This window comes from Ixodes scapularis, unplaced genomic scaffold, assembly GCF_016920785.2.
Source record: "Ixodes scapularis isolate PalLabHiFi unplaced genomic scaffold, ASM1692078v2 PGA_scaffold6__148_contigs__length_123643588, whole genome shotgun sequence".
NCBI lineage: Eukaryota > Metazoa > Arthropoda > Arachnida > Ixodida > Ixodidae > Ixodes > Ixodes scapularis.
The window spans coordinates 27,560,855-27,581,492 of NW_024609881.1; the positions used below are offsets into that span (position 1 = coordinate 27,560,855).

At 46.2% G+C, this 20,638-nt stretch overlaps 1 protein-coding gene across 1 annotated transcript in view; it reads right to left on the minus strand.

Moving 5' to 3' along the window:
• LOC120844380 (motile sperm domain-containing protein 2-like) overlaps positions 1-16,839 on the minus strand; it is a 44,029-nt gene extending 27,190 nt beyond the window's left edge. Inside the window, exon 1 of the mRNA XM_040216143.1 lies at positions 16,646-16,839. Coding sequence (XP_040072077.1) covers positions 16,646-16,839 — 194 coding nt within the window. The remainder of the gene's footprint in view (positions 1-16,645) is intronic.
• Between the last annotated feature and the right edge of the window lie 3,799 nt (positions 16,840-20,638).

Genomic DNA, 20,638 nt, shown 5'->3' on the forward strand with positions numbered 1-20,638 from the left:
TTAACAATGTTCTGTTTTTGGATTTTTATGCTTACCCGCCTAATTACTGTTTGTCTTTGTGTGCAATTAGATGTGTGTGTCCACTCCCCTCTATAATGCCTTCGGGCTCTGAGGGAATGAATAAATAAAAAAAAAAAAAAAAAGCTTTGACGGCTGCAGTCGCTTTAGTACCTGACAGGTCCGTGGAGTTGATCGACATCTCGAAATTCAGTTCAGCTTTGAGACTATACCAAACAGGAGCCTGGATGCTTCGGTTTGTACATAACCTTCGATCATCAATCAAAAGGACTAGATCGCTGAGCGCCGAGGAATTTCAAGCAGCACAAACCCTCTGGATAAAGAAATCACAAAGCTCGGTGTTAGCCTCCGAGATTCGTTGTGCCGCTGGAAAAAGGGCAGTGCACCTGGCTCAGCCTTGCGAAATTTCCACGCATTTGTCGACCAAGAGGGAGTGCATCGGATCAAAGGCCGTATCCAATCAACAAACCTGACTCGTGATGAACGTGAACCCATCGTGTTGAACAACGAGCGTATCGGTACTGCACCTTGCTGACGATCGACACTCACCGACAGATGATGCACGAGGTGTCACGAGACACTGTCATGCAGCTGCGCGAGAGGTACTGGATCATCCGCGGAAGACAATAAATCGATCTTACCAAGCGTTCCACGCATGCGTGACGCAGCCATAACTGTAGTTTGTAGGAGGCAGACGCCAGTTCACGAGATAGCTCATGCCGCCTCGTGCTCTGCTCGCGCAGACCTCCAGCAGGTTTGCCGCGCGTGCAGAAAGACTACAGCTCCCACGATGCATGTCGGCAGCGGTGGCGTACTCAAACTAGCTGTGAGGCGGGGAGCAAAGTAGGTTCTTTCTCGGATGTCGAACTGACGTTACAGTAGTCGAGCACATTATTGCTCCCCATCCAACAAATGAATATGTCTGTGCCACAGTAGGACTTGGGAAAACCAAACTGACTATAATCACAGCCTATATCCAACCGAATGTCCCTTTCGATTCAGGAAGACTTGATCAAATTTTGCAAACTACTACAACCCCTCACGTCGTCTGTGGAGATTTCAATGCCCGCAATCAACTTTGGGGCAGCAGAAAAACAACGTCACGAGGAACAGCTCTTGCCGACCTCATGGAAAAATATGGGCTTCTCTGTCTTAATGACGGAAGTGTAACATTTCTAAAAAAATGCGAAATCAGGAAGCTGTCTCGATGTTTGTTTCGCACCCAGTGACCTCTTGAACAAAATGTCCTGGCACACGGACCTTGAAACGCGAGAAAGTGACCATTATCCAATACTCATGGCATTAGAAGGAATACCCTCAGGGAAGAAGCAACTACAATCCATCAACTGGGGCAAATATAGAGAAATCGTAAACCAAGGCATAACAGCTGCGACAAGTGATGATGAATTAATTCCAACTTTATCATATTCCCTTACTGAGGCAACATTTTTTTCCTTTGTGCGTCAGGTTGAAAATGCATGCGATGAAGAATACTTAAGACTACGTGCTTTAAGACGGAAAGCAGAGCGGAAAGCTCTTCGTACAAAAGACCCGATAGATATGCGAGCTTCACGACGGGCACAATTACACATTCGGAGACATCTCGAAAAATTAGCAAAAAAGAGGTGGAGGGAGATATGTAGAAATCTCGATGTTCGTAAGTCATTTACATACATATGGAAAATTATCAGAGGTCTAAGGAGAAGCCCCCAGCAGCGATATCCATTTAAAGCACTCTCACTACGTGAAAATCAAAGTGAAGTCGATACTGCGAACAATTACTGCGCTTTCCTAACAAGTGGTGGCATACATAGTAGTACTATCTCGACTCCGGGACCTACCACACCTGCTGCAACAAACGAAAGTCTAAATTTGCTCTTCACTATTAATGAGCTAAATGCAGCAATTCAAGGTGCAAATAATTCAGCGCCAGGTAGAGATGGTATTACGTATAACGCCGTGGCACACCTATCCCAACATTCCAAACTCAGACTTCTTGAATACTACAACAATTCCTGGATCAAAGGAGCCTTACCACAAGAGTGGAAAATTGCGAAGATTGTGCCGATTTTGAAGCCTGGTAAGCCGCCCACTAGTCTCGAATCTTTCCGACCCATTGCACTCTTGAGTTGTATAGGAAAGCTAATGGAAAAAATGGTACTCGGTAGAATTTCATGGTTTTTAGAACAAAACAAATGTTATTCAGAGCAAATGAATGGCTTCCGCCGCGGACGGTCATCTACAGACTGGATCATTGATCTTACAACGAGTGTCGAAGAAGGTAGAGCCAAAGGTCACACGACCACTGCACTGTTTTTAGATATTACAGCAGCATTTGATTCTGTTCAGCATGAGGCAATATTAATGGCTCTCGCAGATCTAGGACTTGGAGGACGCATTTATAAATGGATATACGATTATCTCAAGTGCAGAAAAATTTACATTGATACTTCAGAAGGAAGTTCCAACTATTTTGATGTTGTCAAAGGAGTACCTCAGGGTGCAATACTAAGCCCCACTCTATTCAACATCACACTGATAGCATTAAAAAAGCATCTTCCCCGAAGAGTTAGTATTAGCATATACGCTGATGACATCTGCGTATGGTCTACTTCCCGCTCTAGGCTAACTGTAAAGCTGCGGTTGCAAAAATCTCTCCATATATTGGCAAGTTTTCTAGGTTCCAAAGGCCTCCAGATCTCTCCCAAGAAAACAGTTGCCATGGCATTTACGAAGAAATCTAGGAAAGAGTATCCGATCTTTTTAGGCGGACATACAGTTCCTTACGTCACAGTACATAAATTTCTAGGGATCAACATTGATCGAAATCTCTCATGGACGAAAAAAGTTAATTCTCTAAAAAAGCGAATCACGGGAGCAACCAATGTTCTACGCTGCCTTGCAGGAACAGCTTGGGGATGTAACTGCAGATCAATGCTTCTACTGTACAAATCTCTGTTTGAAGGACTAATAAGGCACTCTATTCCACACCTAACAAATATAAGCCTAACGAGTAAACGACAGCTTCAAGGTACGCTTAACAAATGCATTCGAATCTGCCTTGGTCTACCAAGAGGTTCATCTGGACCTGGCACGGTAGCAGAAGCCAGATGCCTTCCTTTGGAAGTATTACAAAAACAAGAAATAGTACGAATTCATTTACGCCATAAAACTCAGCATAAGAATCACCATCTTTCTAAAATACACATAAAACGTCCAAACTCCAGCTATGGGGATACTTTAGGTCGAAATATTGACAATATTCCAAAGCAGGCAACTTTTACTGACTACTCCAAAATACCTCCGTGGACGCTTCGAAAAATGGATATTAAACTAAACATCCCCGGAATCCTCGCAAAGCGCCAACAGAGTAGCTTAGTTATGCTACAACTTGTAATGAGTTACATATATGAAACTTACACTAGAACAACGCACATATATACCGATGGCTCAAGAACGGCGACGACTTCATCATCAGCATTCTTCGTTCCATCGAGATTTCTTGCAAGATCTTGTCGTCTAAACCATCATACATCATCAACAGCCGCTGAGCTTCACGGAATTAAGGAAGCAATCAAGTATATATGCCAACAACCACCGCAAAAATGGACCTTATTTACAGATTCGAAATGCGCTTTACAGTCGCTCAGTCCTATTGGAAAGAAATCAATGTATTCGATTTATTCCCTAGAAATAGCTGAGTACCACCACCTAGCATTCGAATACGGTCACCAAATAACCTTTCAATGGATACCAGGACATTCCGGTATACGGGGTAACGAATGCGCTGACAAATCAGCCAAGAGGGCCCACCAGCACATCTCAACACGAATGGTTCCTTTTACGAAAGGCGATTGCACATCTCTGGCAAGACAAATAGCAAAAAGTGCACGTGAGATGCTTTGGTTTTCACCAGATTCTAACTACAAATTTCTCTATGACATAGACCCTTTATTAACAACACAACTACCAAGCGATCTACCACGAAATTTAGAAACTCTTATACATAGACTTCGCCTCAACTGTGCGTACACGAAGAACTATCGCTTTAAAATAAAACAACGCGCGGCTCCGGACTGTGAGAAATGCGGTGCGCCGGAAACCATCAGACACATTCTACTCACATGTCAAGCATATGAAAATGAACGCAAAGTTTACAAAAATTCTACGAATGCTCTAGACTGTAGACCTTTTGATCTGCCAAAGCTTCTCGGACCTTGGCCTGCTAAGAAACATCGAACAGCCCTAAAAGCTCTCTTTAAATTTCTCGAAGACATTGACTTGCTGACAGTGCTTTAATTATTTTTCTCATCTTTCTCTCATATCCCATCCTGAAACTAGATACTATAGCGTGTATATATTTTAACATTTCATCTCATCATCATTGACCCTTTGTCGATCGTCTTTCTGTCCCCCCTCCCCTTCCCCACCACAGAGAAGCCTGTTAGAGCGCAAAGCTCAGACTAAACTCTCTGTTTCAATAAAGATATTCTCTCTCTAGATGTGAGATCGGTCTATTGGTGAAGAAGGTAACGCATGCTTGCGTTACCTGCCAGAGGTTCAGTGCCACTCCTGCCAACGCTCCATAGCAGGCACGAAACCTTTGCCGGGTGCGAGAACCACGCAGGCGGACCCTTTTGAAGAGATCGGCATAGAAATTCCGGAAACGATGTACGTGCGAAAAAATGAACTAAAGCGTAAATCATACATCGCTTTGTTTACCTGTGCTGTCACGCGTACGGGGCACATGGAGCTCGTCCCGGACGTCTCGACAACAAGCTTCTGGCTTGCATTTGGAAGGTTCGTGTCGCGAAGGGGTTTCTGTCGCGTAGTGCACTCAGACAATGCGTTGCCCTTCAAGACGGCATCCAGAGACTTTGTCGAACTCTGGAAGACGCCCTGACCTGAGGTGAAAAACCACTTCGCCAACGCGAATATTGAGTGGCGCTGTATTGTTGAGCGGGTGCTATATGGGGAGGCTTCGCGCGACCCGTCCGATCGGTAAAAGTTGGGCTCAGGAAAGGTGATAGGTAAGAAATGTTTGGACTCAAAAAATTACACACAGTCATGAGCAAGATCGAAGCCGTGGTAAATTCACTGTCACTTACGTTTGTCTACAACGAGATCGACGATGGCGAGTCGCTCGCTTCGGCAAGCTTTCTCACGGGACGAAGGCTGACGGCGCTTCTGGTGGCGGAGATAAAAGACTTCGCTTCGTCACCTGAGCTGCACCGCCAGCTTTGGAGACATAGAAAAGAGTTTCTTAAAGATTTCGGGAGACGTGGCGAGAGCACCGATTCGCCTATAAAAGGAAACAACGGAAATCCGTACCCATTGAGGTTGGACAGCTTGTCCGGCTCACGGAGCCGCTTCCGCGTTTGCACTGGAACATAGGCAGGATTTAAGAAGTGCTTTGGGGTCGGGATGAAAAGATTCGTTGATTGTCGTGCGTTGAAAAAGGTGACTGTTGCTGAAACGATCGGTACAATCTCTCTATCCGATAGAAGCAACTCAAATTTAGAATGGGTTCGAACTCATTCGGTGGAGAGTGTTTTGCAAATAACGTCAAATAAACGTATGTTGGCGTTGGACAAACCGGGAGGAGAAGCAGAAAGGAAGAAGTTTGCTAAGCCGCGCTGGCACGTGCGCACGGGACAAAAACGGAAAGAAAAGAAGGAACGGCGACGATGAACGTGAACGATTGAACGTTTTGGCCTTGTAAGCTTTGAAATGTCGATGTATTATTCACAGCTTTGTGAATAGTAGTGTTGTTCGTTGTGTTGGAATGGATCGAATATTGTGACGATCCACAGCGACTGCAAGAAGTGCGTGAGAAGTCAACAGAAATAGTGTTAATATGAGTGACCCAGGAGAGATTAGAGGTGAGATGCACACCAAGGTACTTGTAGGAAAGTACAAAGGGGAGGGGAACCATAAGGCATATATAAAGGACGTGACTGAATGCTTTTTAGTGAAAAAAAGGAGATGACGTTTTAAGATGTTAAATTGCATTTGCCATATGATACACCATTCAAAAACCCTATTAATATCATTCTGGGGAACGTCATAGTTATTTTGAATGTTGACGTCTCTGTACAACACACAATCGTCAGCAAAAAGGCGTATGTTAGATGGCACAGTTGTTGGAAGGTCGTTAATGTAGATAGCAAAACGAAGGGGTCCGAGAACTGTACCCTGTGGGACTCCAGAGGTCACATCAGTAGTGTAAGATTGAAAATCACCAGTTACGGCAAATTGTTGACTAAGGGTTATCAAGTTACAAGTCCAGGAAAGTGTTAACAAATCTAAATTAAGAGTGGAGAGTTTGGATATTAGGCGACAGTGCACTCTAAGAAAAAATGGAGGAAAAAAGTAGCAACAGCGTGTCTTCCTCCCTTCTACCGACGCGCCCCCAAGCGGACACGAGAAAAGGGGAGGCACTAAACGTTTTTCTCCTTCTCCAGGCAAACGGGAGAAAGCTTTCGCCCTCCCGACTCATCGTCTTTCGGTTTCGTTTTTCGAGCAAGCCGCGCACGTTGTTTAATAAATAGCTGTTGAGTTGATTGAGCTTCAGCGGCAGCGAAGGCCGCCTGTAATTCCGTCTTCTAGTCTAAACGTGCAGAACATTTCGCTTGCATTGACGTTTTTATTACTAATTTTATCAAACGAGCAAACGAAGCCGCTAGAAACAGCAAAGTTCCGGAGCAGTGCCAGCAGCGCCACGTACACTGGGGGATGGCCGTCTCCGGATTGCGGGACTCACGCGGCACGGAACTACAGTAGCGAAACCACGCGGAACTGTGTTGACGTTTTCGACGTTATGGAAACCGCAGGAACTGCGTCCAAGATAGGCAGGTTTTGCTGCCGGCTGCCATGGGTGCCTTCCCCCCGGAGTTCGGTTCTGTTTTCCGATGCCGAGTGCAACCGGCGTTCAACGTGGTTCTGTGTTTGTGCGTGTCAGCAACATAGCTGCAACATCGTGATGGCAGTGTTGTGGGTTGTGAACAGAAGACAGGAATTATCGCCGATGTGACCGTGTGTTCGCGTATCAGTGGTGTAACAAGAAGATAAGATCGTAAACTGTTGGGCATTGATGCCGCTGGTCGGGCCGCGATCAGAGGGGGCGGGGTGTCGCAGGTTGACATTTCGCTTTACATTAAAAAGTTTAATACCACTTGAGGGATTACGTGAAATCCATCAACGTGCGGATAGTCATGTTGGAACGCTGGTCTGAACAGTAGAAGCTCCTATCGTAAAGTGGCCAATGCGACTGTTGGAATTGTCTCGTCCCCGAGAGCGATTACGCTCTGGGGCAAGGACTGAACAGTACGAAATCGTGACGGAAAGTACGTACATTTACAGTATGGAATTTCGGCATTAAAAAACAATAGTAGGTAAAATCTAGAGAAAAAAAAGGCTATTCTTTATTTTGCTGTTTAAATATACTACGGTTCCTGGAGAAACTGCCCTCCGTGGCGCGCTGGGATGAGCGCTAGAAGTTTTCGGGCTCGCCACGGCGTAGCTCCGTACACTTAACACCAGCCGCAAATCGCGGCTTTGACTGCATTCAAGTTGATCGAAAAGCGATTTCTCAGCCCGTGAAGCATCACTTCCAGCTGAGTGAGTATCCGCTCTAGAGAGATTAATTCAAGATGGCAATTGCAGCTTTGCGCGAACAGCACAAATAGAAAAACCAATAGAAATACAGGCTACGACGTGCCGTGTGGGGAAACAAACTCATGGCTTTGAACCGCATTGGAGCGGCTTGATTTATTGCTTTCAAATACTTGCGGCATGATCGAGCGTTTACTTTTCAATAAGAGATTCATCCCCTGAGCCATTCGAAATACTCTCAGAGGTATGACATTGCTGGGAAAAATCAACATGCTGGGAATATTTTTTTATTGCTTAGGGAGTCACCGAAAAGTTCCGTACGTTCAAAACGACCAGTATAAAAGACGGAAACGCATCGCACGGGTATAGTGTTTAGGGATGCCGCGAACCACCCTAAGTTCGAATTCGAAAGGTTTCGATATTTTCAAACCAAACTGATGTTCGATTTCGAACAGTTTCGATATTTTCGACCGTAGAGAGGTTCGAATTCGAAAAATTCGCAACTTTCCAAAATCGTGGGGTTTCGAACTCGAAAAGTTCGAAGCTTTCACGGTTTCTAAAAGTTCGGGTTCGATTATTTCGAATAATTGTTTACTTGAGGTTCGATAAATTCGAAGATTTCGAACTTTCCTAGTTTGAAATTTGAGAGATTCGAATGTTTAGAATTTCTTAGGATCTAAAATTCGAAAACTTCGAACGTTTCGAATCTTAAAAACATAAAGGTCGACAAATTCGAAGATTTCGAATTTCTTTCTACATAAAGTTTGAAAAGTTCGAAGGTTTCGATTCTCTTTTACTGCTAAATTCGAAAAAAAAAAACTTCGAAGGTTTTTGATTTTTTTGAAGTCCAAGTGCGCACAGTTCGAAGTCCGGTTTTCATGTTCCGCCACAGTTTCAGTTTCAAATAACGTTTTCACGCCTCACTGGTTTTCACGAAATCAGGTTTAGAAAAGTTCGGGTGTTATATTTAGACTGCGCGAAGCTAGTCAGGACATTAAATGAGACGACGAGTGCCCCGGATGTGCTGGAATATTTGCCAGTGCAGTGACATGTAACAATAGATCAGTAATTGTGACCGCCAGCCCGGGGTGGTCATTAACGTGCATTACGAAGTAGTGATCCTACGAACGCACTGTTTAACGATACTCATCCAGTTCGAAACGGCCAGGGGCAGGCAGGTGATTGAGGTTGACAAAAACCTTGAAGTGATCTGGCAAACTGCCCCCCTACCCCCTTGCATGCTGGTAGTAATCCGATCGAACGCCGCCCGAGTGATGCTGGCATATATTATGTTTAGTTAGTACATGATGCAAAATCCTGAGACTGGGAATGAAATTTGAAAGAAAAAGTGTAAGAAGACAGAAAAAGGGGGACAGGACAACGTCTCAAACTCAACTCAGCTGATAACTCAGCTCAGGAATAACGTCTCAAACTTAACTCAACTGAGTTTGAGACTTTGTCCTGTCCCCTTTTTTCATTCTTCTTACACTATTCCTTCTGAATTTCATTCCCATGGGAATGAAATTCGAAAGAAATACGGGATTTTGCATCATGATCAGCATACACCAGCTCGCCTGCACCTTGACAATTTGCTTTGTTTGTATTTGCTTAGGAGGTTTATTTTTTGGGGGGCGAAAGAAACGTCGAGCAAAAAGCACAGAAGCTGACGCAACTTGAGGTCGAGGAGCGTTCTACCATACCAGTGGCGTCGGAAGAGGAAAGGCGGGGGAGGGGGGGGGGGGGGAGGGAAGGGGGGGGGGAGCTCCAGTCTCTCCCCTGCCCCCCTCCCAGATATTTCGGACTTTAAAAGAAAACAATACGGAGGAAGAGGGCATGGTCGAGCTTATTTTAATCTGAAATTATTTGTGCATATGTATAGACTGTCGCTCTTCACTGCATAAAATATCGCGTAGATGGTCACTGTTAAGGTCGGTTCTCACATGCGGCGAAGCGCTGATGTAACGCTCCTCATGTGCCGTCAGGTACTTATCGTATGCCATGAGCAACAGTTTTGACGGTGCGATACAAAGCTGGTGAACGCTCCCGTCGGCACGTGCTTAGCACGAGGTCAGCGATATGCTTGTAGCGCTCCGCTGCATGTGTGAACTAGGGTGCCCAGTGTGAACAAGCCTTTAGAAACTCGTTGTGAGGGGGCACTACTCTACTCGTCACATGCTCGGTGGCTCGGAAGTTCAAAGCTATGTCTTTTCGACCTAAATAACTGTGCCATGGGTAAAAAATAATCAATAAATAAACATAACAATAAATGCAAAAATAAATAGCTGGAGAGAAAAAAAAAACTATCAAGAACCCGCCGGAGGTGTTGTATTCTTGCATATTCAGAGGCCCAGAACTATGAAACAAGGTTCTCCTACCAAAATGTGTACAGGCCAAAAGAAACACGTCCCAAAAACGTAAAATAAGAAAAAAAATTTTTTTTTTATGACGCGTTAAACTTGAACAGTTTTAGAAATCTTCCCCCATGAGTTAATTTATTCCTCAACGTGAAAAAAAAAACAATAAATACATTATTTTGTATTTTACAGATGGTAATGATATGTAGTGTCTCTGGTGTTAATTTGAATGCGACACCCAAACAATCTAGGCGAAAAAAATTACAAAGTGTAGGGCATAATTGTCCGTAGGTACATGTTTGGATATTTATTCGAAACTCGTCTTGAACAACAATAATCATATCTTAAGACGACACTCACCTAGGCTATATATAGATAATGCTTAAAAAGTTTAACATCTCTACCATAAATAGCTTCGGCTATAGATCGCTTCAAATATAGCACTAACGACAATTGTCAAAAACCTGCCGTGCTTCCTCGCTCCTTCGGGAATCTATTTTTCTAAAACCAAGCATGCCAGATGATCGAAATAAACGGCATTGTCTTTCGCAAGGAATGCGGCACCCCATGTAAAATTGCGAAAAAAAAATTACGAGTGTACCTCACTGCTTGAATCGAAATGAAACCGCCCGCCGGTCTTTCGAAGTTCGACGACTTCGAACTTTAACCCTAAAAGTTCGAAGTTCGTCGAACTTTTCACTTTTCAGAAATCGAGAGTTCGAAAATTTTCGAACTTGTTAGATTCATAAGTTCGAAAGTTCGAAAATTATCGAATTTCTTAGCGTAGGATGTTCGAAAGTTCGAAAAACTTTGAACTTTTTAGTGCAAGGAGTTCGAAAGTTCGAAAATCATCAATTTTTTAGTCTATCAAGGTCGAAAGTTCGACAAGCATCGAATTTCGCAGAGTAATAAGTTCAAAAATTCGAAAAGCGTTGAACTTCTTAGTTTAATAAGTTCGAAAATTCGACTCCCGTTGAATTTCTTGATTTTGAAAGATCGAAAATTCGAAATCTTTTGAACCTTTCGAACTGCTTGATTCGATCATCGAAACTTCGATTCGAAAAAAGTTCGCGGCATCCCTAATAGTGTTCGGGTTAGTGTGGTGTTTCGTTGTATTGATATTTGTGTGTGCCTTGTATGTGCTCAATGTATGTTCACCTGGTGCTTGTAATAAGCGTAATGTGTGTATAGTAGGGGGCCCCCGGGCGCAGTAGTGGCCTGAGAGAGAGAAGTAAATTATTTTTTGTAGAACATGAATTGGGCGGTATCTAGCGCCACCTAGCCTAGCTACTTGCAATTACTCTGCTTGACCCCGCCATCTGGTGGCCAGCGATTTAACCTTCTTTCACGCTACGCGATAAAAAGCGGCTTCGAGTTTGTTCTTTCGAGAGCGGCTTTCGGTTTCGCTGATTGAGTTTGCCCTTCTCCGTGATGTGCGGTTGACGAAGGAATTGTGACTCGAGGAACACCAAAGGTAAGACGCAAAGTGCGCGAAGTAACTGGGTATCGGTTGTCTCCGTTTAACATCGCAGTGCTGTCGACGAGAAGACTGAGTAACTGCTTTCGAAACGCAAGTTTCTGCACCTGTGGGGGGAATCTGGCCTCGGAAATAAACACAGTTTGCGGAAAGCTCGTGTTACGCTTTCATTTGCTGCTGTTCTCGTCCCGTACAAGAGATGTAGCGTCCTCGTCAAGCCTTATTGGGCTCGATTTGCTCGATTCGGGGCCGCCATATTGAGATGCAAGCGACGGAGGAACTTTGCTCCCCTGCTTCAGGGACGAAAGTTTCTCCCTTTCTAAAGGAACATAGGTTACAAGACCGTTCCTCCCCTAAGGGAGGACTATCCATACTATTTTTATCTAAGAGTGTGGGGAACGCGATAAAATGCTTTTGAGAAGTCTAAGAAAATAGCGTCGGTTTGAGAGTCAGAGTTGGTGTGAAGGTCATGGGTGAATTCAAGTTTTATATTTATTTGAGCGCAGCGCCCTTCGCTTCTGGAATACGGTTCTCGTCTGACAAAACACTCGTGTTGGCCCGCGACTCACATGTTTAGTTACAACGTGATGTATCTTTGTAGATAGGGACGTATAAAAAGGAAAGGCCGGGGGGGGGGGGGGGGGGGGGGGAGGGCGCGCCACGGCAGGAGTTCGCTAAGAGCGCTTCGTGGGGTAAGGCCGGTTCTGGTTACCTCATAATAGCGATCGAAACTCCTAATTCCAGTGATAGGAAGTTTTCGTAGACCGTTTTCCCACATCGGCTATCTCTCCGGAACAAAGACGCCACTACTGCACATGCGCGGCGCTAGCCTTGCTTGCTGAGTGCCGGATTTCGTAGCGGGTTGCGGAGAACTTTGCGGGACAGCGGGAGCCATGTAGGATAACTCCACAATCTCTGTGTTTTTCAGACCCTGACAGCGGCAGCTTTTACCATAATAGAGACCTTTTAGTAGATATGGCTTGCACTGACGCAGTGATGGAAGTGCTGCGCCAATTGCGCCAAATTGCGCCAAGGACGCAATCCTGCTACATGTAGCGCCAAATTGTCATTTTACCGAAGAATTGCGCCATGCCTGCGCCGAGATGAGATGTAGCAATAAAAAATAAAAATTGAAGTCTTATCAGAGCGCGTGGCGGTACGGCGGTATTTTCCGCGCCGCAACTGTTACGCAAACCGAAACTGCGAAAGCGCATCATCATTATCATCATTGAAAAGAACAACTTTAGCAACATCTGAGACCATAGCCACAGAGGCTAAGCGAAGAACCATCCCGCTGAGCAGCGTATTTAAAAAAAAAGAAGAAAAAAAAGGCCGAGCTTGCGAATGTTTTTAATGTTGGCCCGCCCTGTTCCCGTGCGCTAGCTACCAGTGAAGTCAAAGCTAGCGCGAGCCCAATGCTCTGTGCATTCCTGACTCGCGCGTGGGCTCGTGCAGTGTGGGCACCGTTACGGACTCCATGCGCGCGCTTGTAGCTTCGGCTGCGCTCGCACCGAAGCTGAAACGAAGTATAGTTGAGTTGCACTAAACTCTGGATGTAGTGCTGGTAAAGCCTTACCGTCCTTTTCGGAGCACAAAGCACTGCGCGACTCGCGCGACTGCGGTGCCTGCTGCGCGGGTGTTGCTTATCTGCAACGCATCGGTGCATGCCAAGGAGCGCACTCAACGGGTTAACTCGCCGTGATCCGATCGTGACTTCGCCAGCACATCGAAAAGGAATCGGAATTTTTGAAGCGAATATCAGATACCGCAATATTTGAAGCTGCTGCCCGAAAGACAACTCTAATCTGAACTAAAACATTCTATAACAGTGAGGGTTGTTTGATGCTGCTGCAGATACCTTAAAAGAAGTGCAGGCTGATAAAACTAAATATCCTGTACCATCAGAACTCAGTGCGACATATATCATTGTAATTTTTTACCTGACGAGCAGATAAACTTTATTTAAAAAATTGCGTTTTTGTGTTTACTTTGTTGAATTTTATTATCCTGTCTTAAAAAGGCGACAGGTGCTGTGTTCCAATAATAGAGATGGGCTTTATATAGCAATGCAGCATTATTTCATTTTCAAGTAATATACCAACACATGCCGGACCCTGCTCCAAAAGGGCCACTACCTGCTCCAAAACAACATTTTGCCTGCTACAAGGCCTGCTCCAAAAGGTCAAATGGCACTTCCATCACTGCTGACGTCAAATTGCGTACTTTTGGCCACCATAAAAAATTGAGAGGGAACTCACTTTTGTAGGAATTTTGAGTAAGGAGTTAATCTTCTATAACGTTCTGGGGTGAGAATAGCGACGTCTGGACAAATCTGGGAGACACAAGAGCGAGTCACCCCCTGGTAATAGGGTGACTCTCTCTCTTCTCTCCGTCTTCTCTGGCGGCCATCGGAGCACTCTTCGGGCGGGCCTGGGTGTGAACAGCCCGTTGGCGCAGACTTTCGCGTTGCTGGTTGGAGCTCGTGCTATCACTTTGAAAGGTAGATTGAGCACGCGACTGCTAACAGGGAGATTTCGTAGATCGTCTCTTTCGTCCCGCAACGCTCTCCAGAACCCGCTATGGGATCCGGAACTCTGCAGTGAAGGCCAGCGACGGGCATGCGCTCTAGCGACGTCTTTGTTGCGAAGAGCACAGCCGAGTATAGGGAAACGATCTATGAAAACTCCCTAATATTGCGCTTCTCCGCTGCCAAGAGATTGCATGTTTTAAAGGGACATTGACAGGCTATTTATGCTCGCCACGGGTTTTATTTGTACATGACATATGAGAGCCTAATCATCCAGAAAACAATTCGCGTATCGAAATTTGTTTTCTTTTCGTCCGAAAACCGACCATCGAGAACTAGCCGGTTCAAGTCGCTCTCACTCTCTTTTCCGTGGTCACGTGCCGTTTTCTCACAACCACCAAATATAATCGAAGTCGCGGGTCATCAAAGGCACCACACACAACATTAAAACTATAAAACAAATACAAAACCCATTTTTTTAGGCTTCTAAAAAGCTGTAAATACGTTGATTGGTAAAACAAAACAAAAACAACGTATGACAGTCACGTGACTTCAGCCACCTATCGCCTCCTATATTTTTCCTTTCCCGTCGAATTTAGGTTTCGAGCCATTGCATTTTTTTTAAACTTTATTAAAATATGCGTGTAACTGTAGCAATATATTGATTGGGTACACTTTTGACACCATAATGAATTGCCTGGCAAAAAATAAAAGATAAATTTTGTTGGGTGACAGTGTCCCTTTAGGGATGGACCGTTGCAACACGTATACACCTCCTGCATGCATTGGATGATGAGCGAGTTATCCTCCATTTTTTTGTCGAGTGATTATGTATTTCACGCTGCCGTAGTGTTACCAATAATTCAAAGCTTTCACGAATAGGCAAGCAGCTCTCGGTGCACAAAAAAGAACGGTGCTTTGGACCACGACCGCATTGGACAGACGTCGCGGTGTCTAAGGCATCGTCGACCCAAGTGCCGCCTTTGGAATTCGGCCTCGTAGACGCTTTGTAGCAGATGTGCATGGGCGCAGCCATAACCGACCTTAATTTTTTGTTTCCTCTTATTACGTTTACTTCATTTCATCGTGACCACAACTGGGCAGGTTATTGCCATTTTAGATTCCACAGCGTCCTTCTCCCCAGCACTGGCCTTTGTGGAAGCTCCTCAAGGCCCACTTCACTGGCTCGTCACCTGGCTAAGACCGCAGTAATCTGGCGCATTTGCAAAGAGTATGTGCCGTTGCCGTGGATTGTGCCGCTTAGAAAATTCGACTTCGGCCATACTTGAATAAAGATGTGTAGCCACGAGGCAATGAAGCTACGTTAGATTTGAACTGTCAGACTTTGTTTCTGAGATCGCAGGACACTGGGCAACCAGTATGTCTACACGATGCACATTTCTTCAGTGAGGTGCAATTTGTCGGGTACAACTTGTAGTGCAAAGGGACTAAAAACAAGGGTTCTAAAATTAGCGGCTGGGTGTCAAATGCAAAGGATTGGCACTTAGTCCCAATGACCTAATGGTCCTAGCGGTCTAAATGCGGGAACGGTATACGGTTAGAGGTCTAAATGCAAGGGCGGGACGGCTAGTCCTTGGAGTTCAACTTTGAGGGACTAACGGTTTCTTCCGCCCCTGTATGTCCTTCAGGAGACTAAAGGGGGGGGGGGGGGGGGGGGGGAGAGAAGCGAGCGCATGCATTTGCTCCTCAAAGGACTATAGTCGCGCTTCTTTCTTTTTTTTTTTTTTATATAGAGTATGGTGCCGTACGCCGTACTCGGAGTGGTCGTCTGGCCAGACTGTATCATCGATTAACTGCGTATTTATGTTTCCTGTATTTTTCTTTGTTTATCTACTTTCACGTGTTAGCCGTGTTATTCTAAGGATAGACATTGCTAGCTTTTAAACACGTTTAAATCGTGCCTGTGACGCTCCCCAGAGGAGCAACCACCCTGTTACAAAAAGCCTTTGCTGGAACTGAATACTGAATACTAAGCAGACGACAGAGTGTGTCGTCTACTTGCTGCACCTATCGGGAGAGGGCGCCAAAAGTTTAGAGTCCGTTTCGCCATATGACTGCATACCCACATGCAGCTGAGCAGAGTCACGTCATGAAAGGGCGGCGTTTGATTGGTCCAACGAGCACGCAGCTTCTATACCGCACTCTGAGGTTAGGGGTGAACAAAGTACGCATAGGTTGCAAGTGGTGTCGCCATTGCTGGGCACTGACGGTTATTTCCACATACTGGTTGCTTCGCAACTACAACTTGAGCGGTGTAAAACTGACACGGTAAACTGAGTGCTCCAGGCGCATAAAATACTGGCGTGGCCACAAATGCTGTCACATGCAAGCTATGCAGAGACGCTTCCCGGCAGCTGTGAAACGGCGCAGCCATAACCGACCTTCACTTTTTGTTTTCTTATTCCTGTCGCATCACTTCATCACAAGGGTAAGAAGACAGGGCATTACCCTTTTAGACACTGCAGGGTCCTGATTTCCAGACATCCTTTGTATGTTCATCAACACTCGGTTCAGCAACTGCCAACTGGATATCTGAGTGAGACACGAGAAGGTCAGCAATGGCAGCCCCAATCAGGCGAGCGCGCGTCCATAGTTCTAGAGCTTAGAGCACACATATAAGGACTCGCTAGATACCTGTTGTGCACGATGAAGCGCCAGCAGTACTCGTCGCTGCTGAGCAGGCGCTGCTTGTCGTCCGGGTGATAGCAGGCCGTGTCCTTCCTGCGGGCGTCGCTGAAGAGCCTCGCCCTGAAGGCCTTCATGTGTTCGCTGGTGATGTAGTAGCGGCTCTCACCGAACACGTCGGGGTACGGCGGCTGAGGAGCCATGGTCTATGCCGACCCTCCCCGCTGTGCTCGCCGAGACTTTGTCTTCATCTTCTTCGCTCACCTTTCTGCCATTAGCCCAATTCCTATCAGCTGTCAACATTATGCACCGCAAGCGACCAAATAGAAGGTACCATCTTCCACCCGTGACGGAGGTTGTCACCTGCATTCGCTTGCATAGATGCGACGCGCATCGAATTTTGATTCGGCTATTTTGATTGGTATGATTACAAGAGGAAGGAGTACGGAGTGAGTGTGCGTGTGACTGGACCCTGCTCAATTCGATGAGCTATGACCGCATTCATGTGATCCGCACCCGTAGGCTGGGTTTACTACATCCAACAGACCACGACCTACTGTAATCCTGACCTGCACACGGAAGAATGTGCCAGCGCGCATCTATGGCCGCGGCCGCAGCGTTTCGTCATGCTATGACTCTGCGGCGCTGCCTAAAGACCTTTTTTGTTTTTGTTTCCTAGGATATCCGCATATCAATCAAGGGCACGCAAGGCGCGGCGGCCTTAAAGGGATGCTGAAGCGAAATTTTGATTTCACAAAACTACGAAGAAGCGCTAGGCGGGACGCTACAAACCGAAAAGCATCACCCATAAAGCGATATCCCCAAGGGATGGTCGTATTTTTGTGAAATAAAAGCGCGCTGGAACAAGGCCAAAAAGGCTCGTGACGACGCGATTCTCGTTTCCTCCTCTTCTCGCTTTGACTCTGCGAGGACGCGAAGAGGGAAGGAAGGAAGGCCGTTTCCCCTCCTTTTCAACCAATCTGCAGGAAACGTGACGTCGCGATTCTCACTCAGTTGCATCATTCTCACTCAATCGCATCATTGATTCTCATTCAATCGCATCATTATTTACAAAAATACAGTCAACCGTTCGAGATATCTCTTTATAAGTTGTGTTTTGTGGGTTGTGGCGTCCTGCTGAACACTCCTGCTACCTTATTTTGTGACATTCAAAATTTAGTTGAGCATCTCTTTAAAGCCTTGGGAAAAGTGGCGCCATTCGTTGTTGTGGAAATCCTCGAGACACGGGCCGCGCGCCACTTCCAGGAAGAACATGGCGTCTGAAATCTAGCTCAGTGCTGCGCTAAGACGCTTTAATCACGCGCCAGATTGAGCCGCCTAGGAGCCGCCATAGCCGACCTTCTCTTGTTTTACCGGAATGCTGAGCCCCTGAAGCGGGCGCTTACGAGCCCCACTACATACACAAAATGCCAGGCTACCCCTCCTGCCCTCACTGCGGAGGATACCCATCCAACCAGCATACACTCTGGGAATGCATTGGATCCCACCAAAGCCGACAGCAATTTCTCTCTCACCTACCCCCTGAACGTACGCCAAGCAGCTGGGAGGAATGGACTTCTCCCCCTTCAGAACTTCAGAGGCTGTGGTGGCCCCCCCTTGTCCACCACATTCGCAATGTGCTGGATGGGACGGAGACTGCCCCGACCGCATAGGCCCGGACTAGGGCTGGGATATGGAAAGCTCCATTCCCCCAATAAAGTTTACTCTCTCTCTCCACAGAGGCCTATGCTGGGAAGTGATCCAGAGGCACCTAAAGTGGCGATAACCTGTGCTGCTGTTGTAATGATGAAGTGAAGCGAACGGAATAAGAGGAATGTAAAACTGAAGGTCGGATATGGCGGCGCCCATGCACAGCTACCTGAAAGCGTCTATAGCTATAGCTGCGCTGTTCCGCAATGATCTTCCGAAGGGCTGCACGTTGCTCGTGCCTCCTGCATCAACGCACCTTCGGCTACTTTTAAAACATCACGGGGCTTTAGGTGGCCTTTTCTGGTCCTGTCCTGCTCTCCTCGCGTGTCTCGCGCAACCGAGTCGTCAAAAGGTTGTCGCTTGACAGATTCGTCACCTGAGGTGTCGGCTTCCAGCATCGTGGCTAATTATGAATGATTCAAGAACGCGCCTTTTTTCGACGATGGCACAAGAGCAGTCGGGTCTAACAAAAGGCCTTTGCGCTTCCGTGCCTGAGATATGCGCTTTTTCGATACAAGCAAACATGAAAGCGATGTACCCTGCTGCGTGCTACTGCTACTGCAGCTTGTTGGCTCCACGCAACGGTAGGTGTTCCTGAGAAACAGATATCCCCAGCCGTGCACCGTGCAGACCATGCGCCAGACAGGCTAATACTCCTATCAGAGGGGAAAGGCACGGGTATAAATGTCATTTTAATCGAATGCCATTCACCGCTCGGCGAATCACCTCGCGATACTAGTTCTCCACGTGGCGGGTGCACACTGCGGCGTGGCGTATTAAACAAGCGGATCGGCCGAGCTGTAATGTCATTTTGTTAAGGCGGCGGTCCCACGGTGGAAACCTTGAACAAGCCATTAGTTCAACGACTAGAGGGCGGCTCTCATCCGTGTGGCCAGAAAACTGTACTCTTAGAAAAAAGGGTATGGATAGTCCTCCCTTAGGGGAGGAACGGTCTTGTAACCTATGTTCCTTTAGAAAGGGAGAAACTTTCGTCCCTGAAGCAGGGGAGCAACTAGTTCCTCCGACGCCTGCATCTCATTATGGCGGCCCTGAATCGAGCAAATCGAGCCCAATAAGGCTTAACGAGGACGCTACGTCTCTTGTACGGGACGAGAGAAGCAGCAAATAAAAGCGTAACACGAGCTTTCCGCAAACTGTGTTTATTTCCAAAGCAAGATTCCCCCCACAGGTACAGAAACTTGCGTTTCGAAAGCAGTTACTCAGTCTTCTCGTCGACAGCACTGCGATGTTAAACGGAGACAACCGATACCCAGTTACATCACGCACTTTGCGTCTTACCTTTGGTGTTTTTCGAGTCACAATTCCTTCGTCAACCGCACATCACGGAGAAGGGCAAACTCAATCCGCGAAACCAAAAGCCGCTCTCGAAAGAACAAACTCGAAGCCGCTGTTTATCGCGTAGCGTGAAAGAAGGTTAAATGGCTAGCCACCAGATGGCGGGGTGAAGCAGAGTAATTGCAAGTAGCTAGGCCAGGTGGCGTTAGGTATTGCCCAATTCATGTTCTAGAAAAAATAATTGGCTTTCCTCTGGCCACTACTGCGCTTGGGGATCCTCTTCTATACACACATTAAGCTCATTACAAGCATCAGGTGAACATACATTGAGCACAGTCACGGCACACACAAATATCAATACAATGGAACACCACACTAACCCGAACACTACACCCGTATTCTGCGTTTCCGTCTTTTATACTGGTCGTTTTGAACGTACGGAACTTTTCGGTGACTCCATAAGCAATAAAAAATATTCCCAGCATGTTGATTTTTTCCCAGCAATGTCATACCTCTGAGAGTATTTTGAATGGCTCAGGGGATTAATCTCTTATTAAAAAGTAAACGCTCGATCGTGCCGTAATTATTTGAAAGCCAATAAATCAAGCCGCTCCAATGCGGTTCGAAGCCATGAGTTTGTTTTCCCACACGGCACGTCTTAGCCTGTATTTCTATTGGTTTTTCTATTTGTGCTGTTCGCGCAAAGCTGCAATTGCCGTCTTGAATTAATCTCTGTAGAGCGGACTCAGCTGGAAGCGATGCTTCACGGGCTGAGAAATCACTTTTCGATCAACTTGAATGCAGTCAAAGCCGCGACTTGCGGCAGGTGTTAAGTGTACGGAGCTACGCCGTGGCGTGCCCGAAAACTTCTAGCGCTCATCCCAGCGCGCCACTTGGAGGGCAGTTTCTCCAGGAACCGTAGTATATTTAAACAGCAAAATAAAGGGTAGCCTTTTTCTTTTTCGATTTTACCTACTATTGTTTTTTAATGCCCTA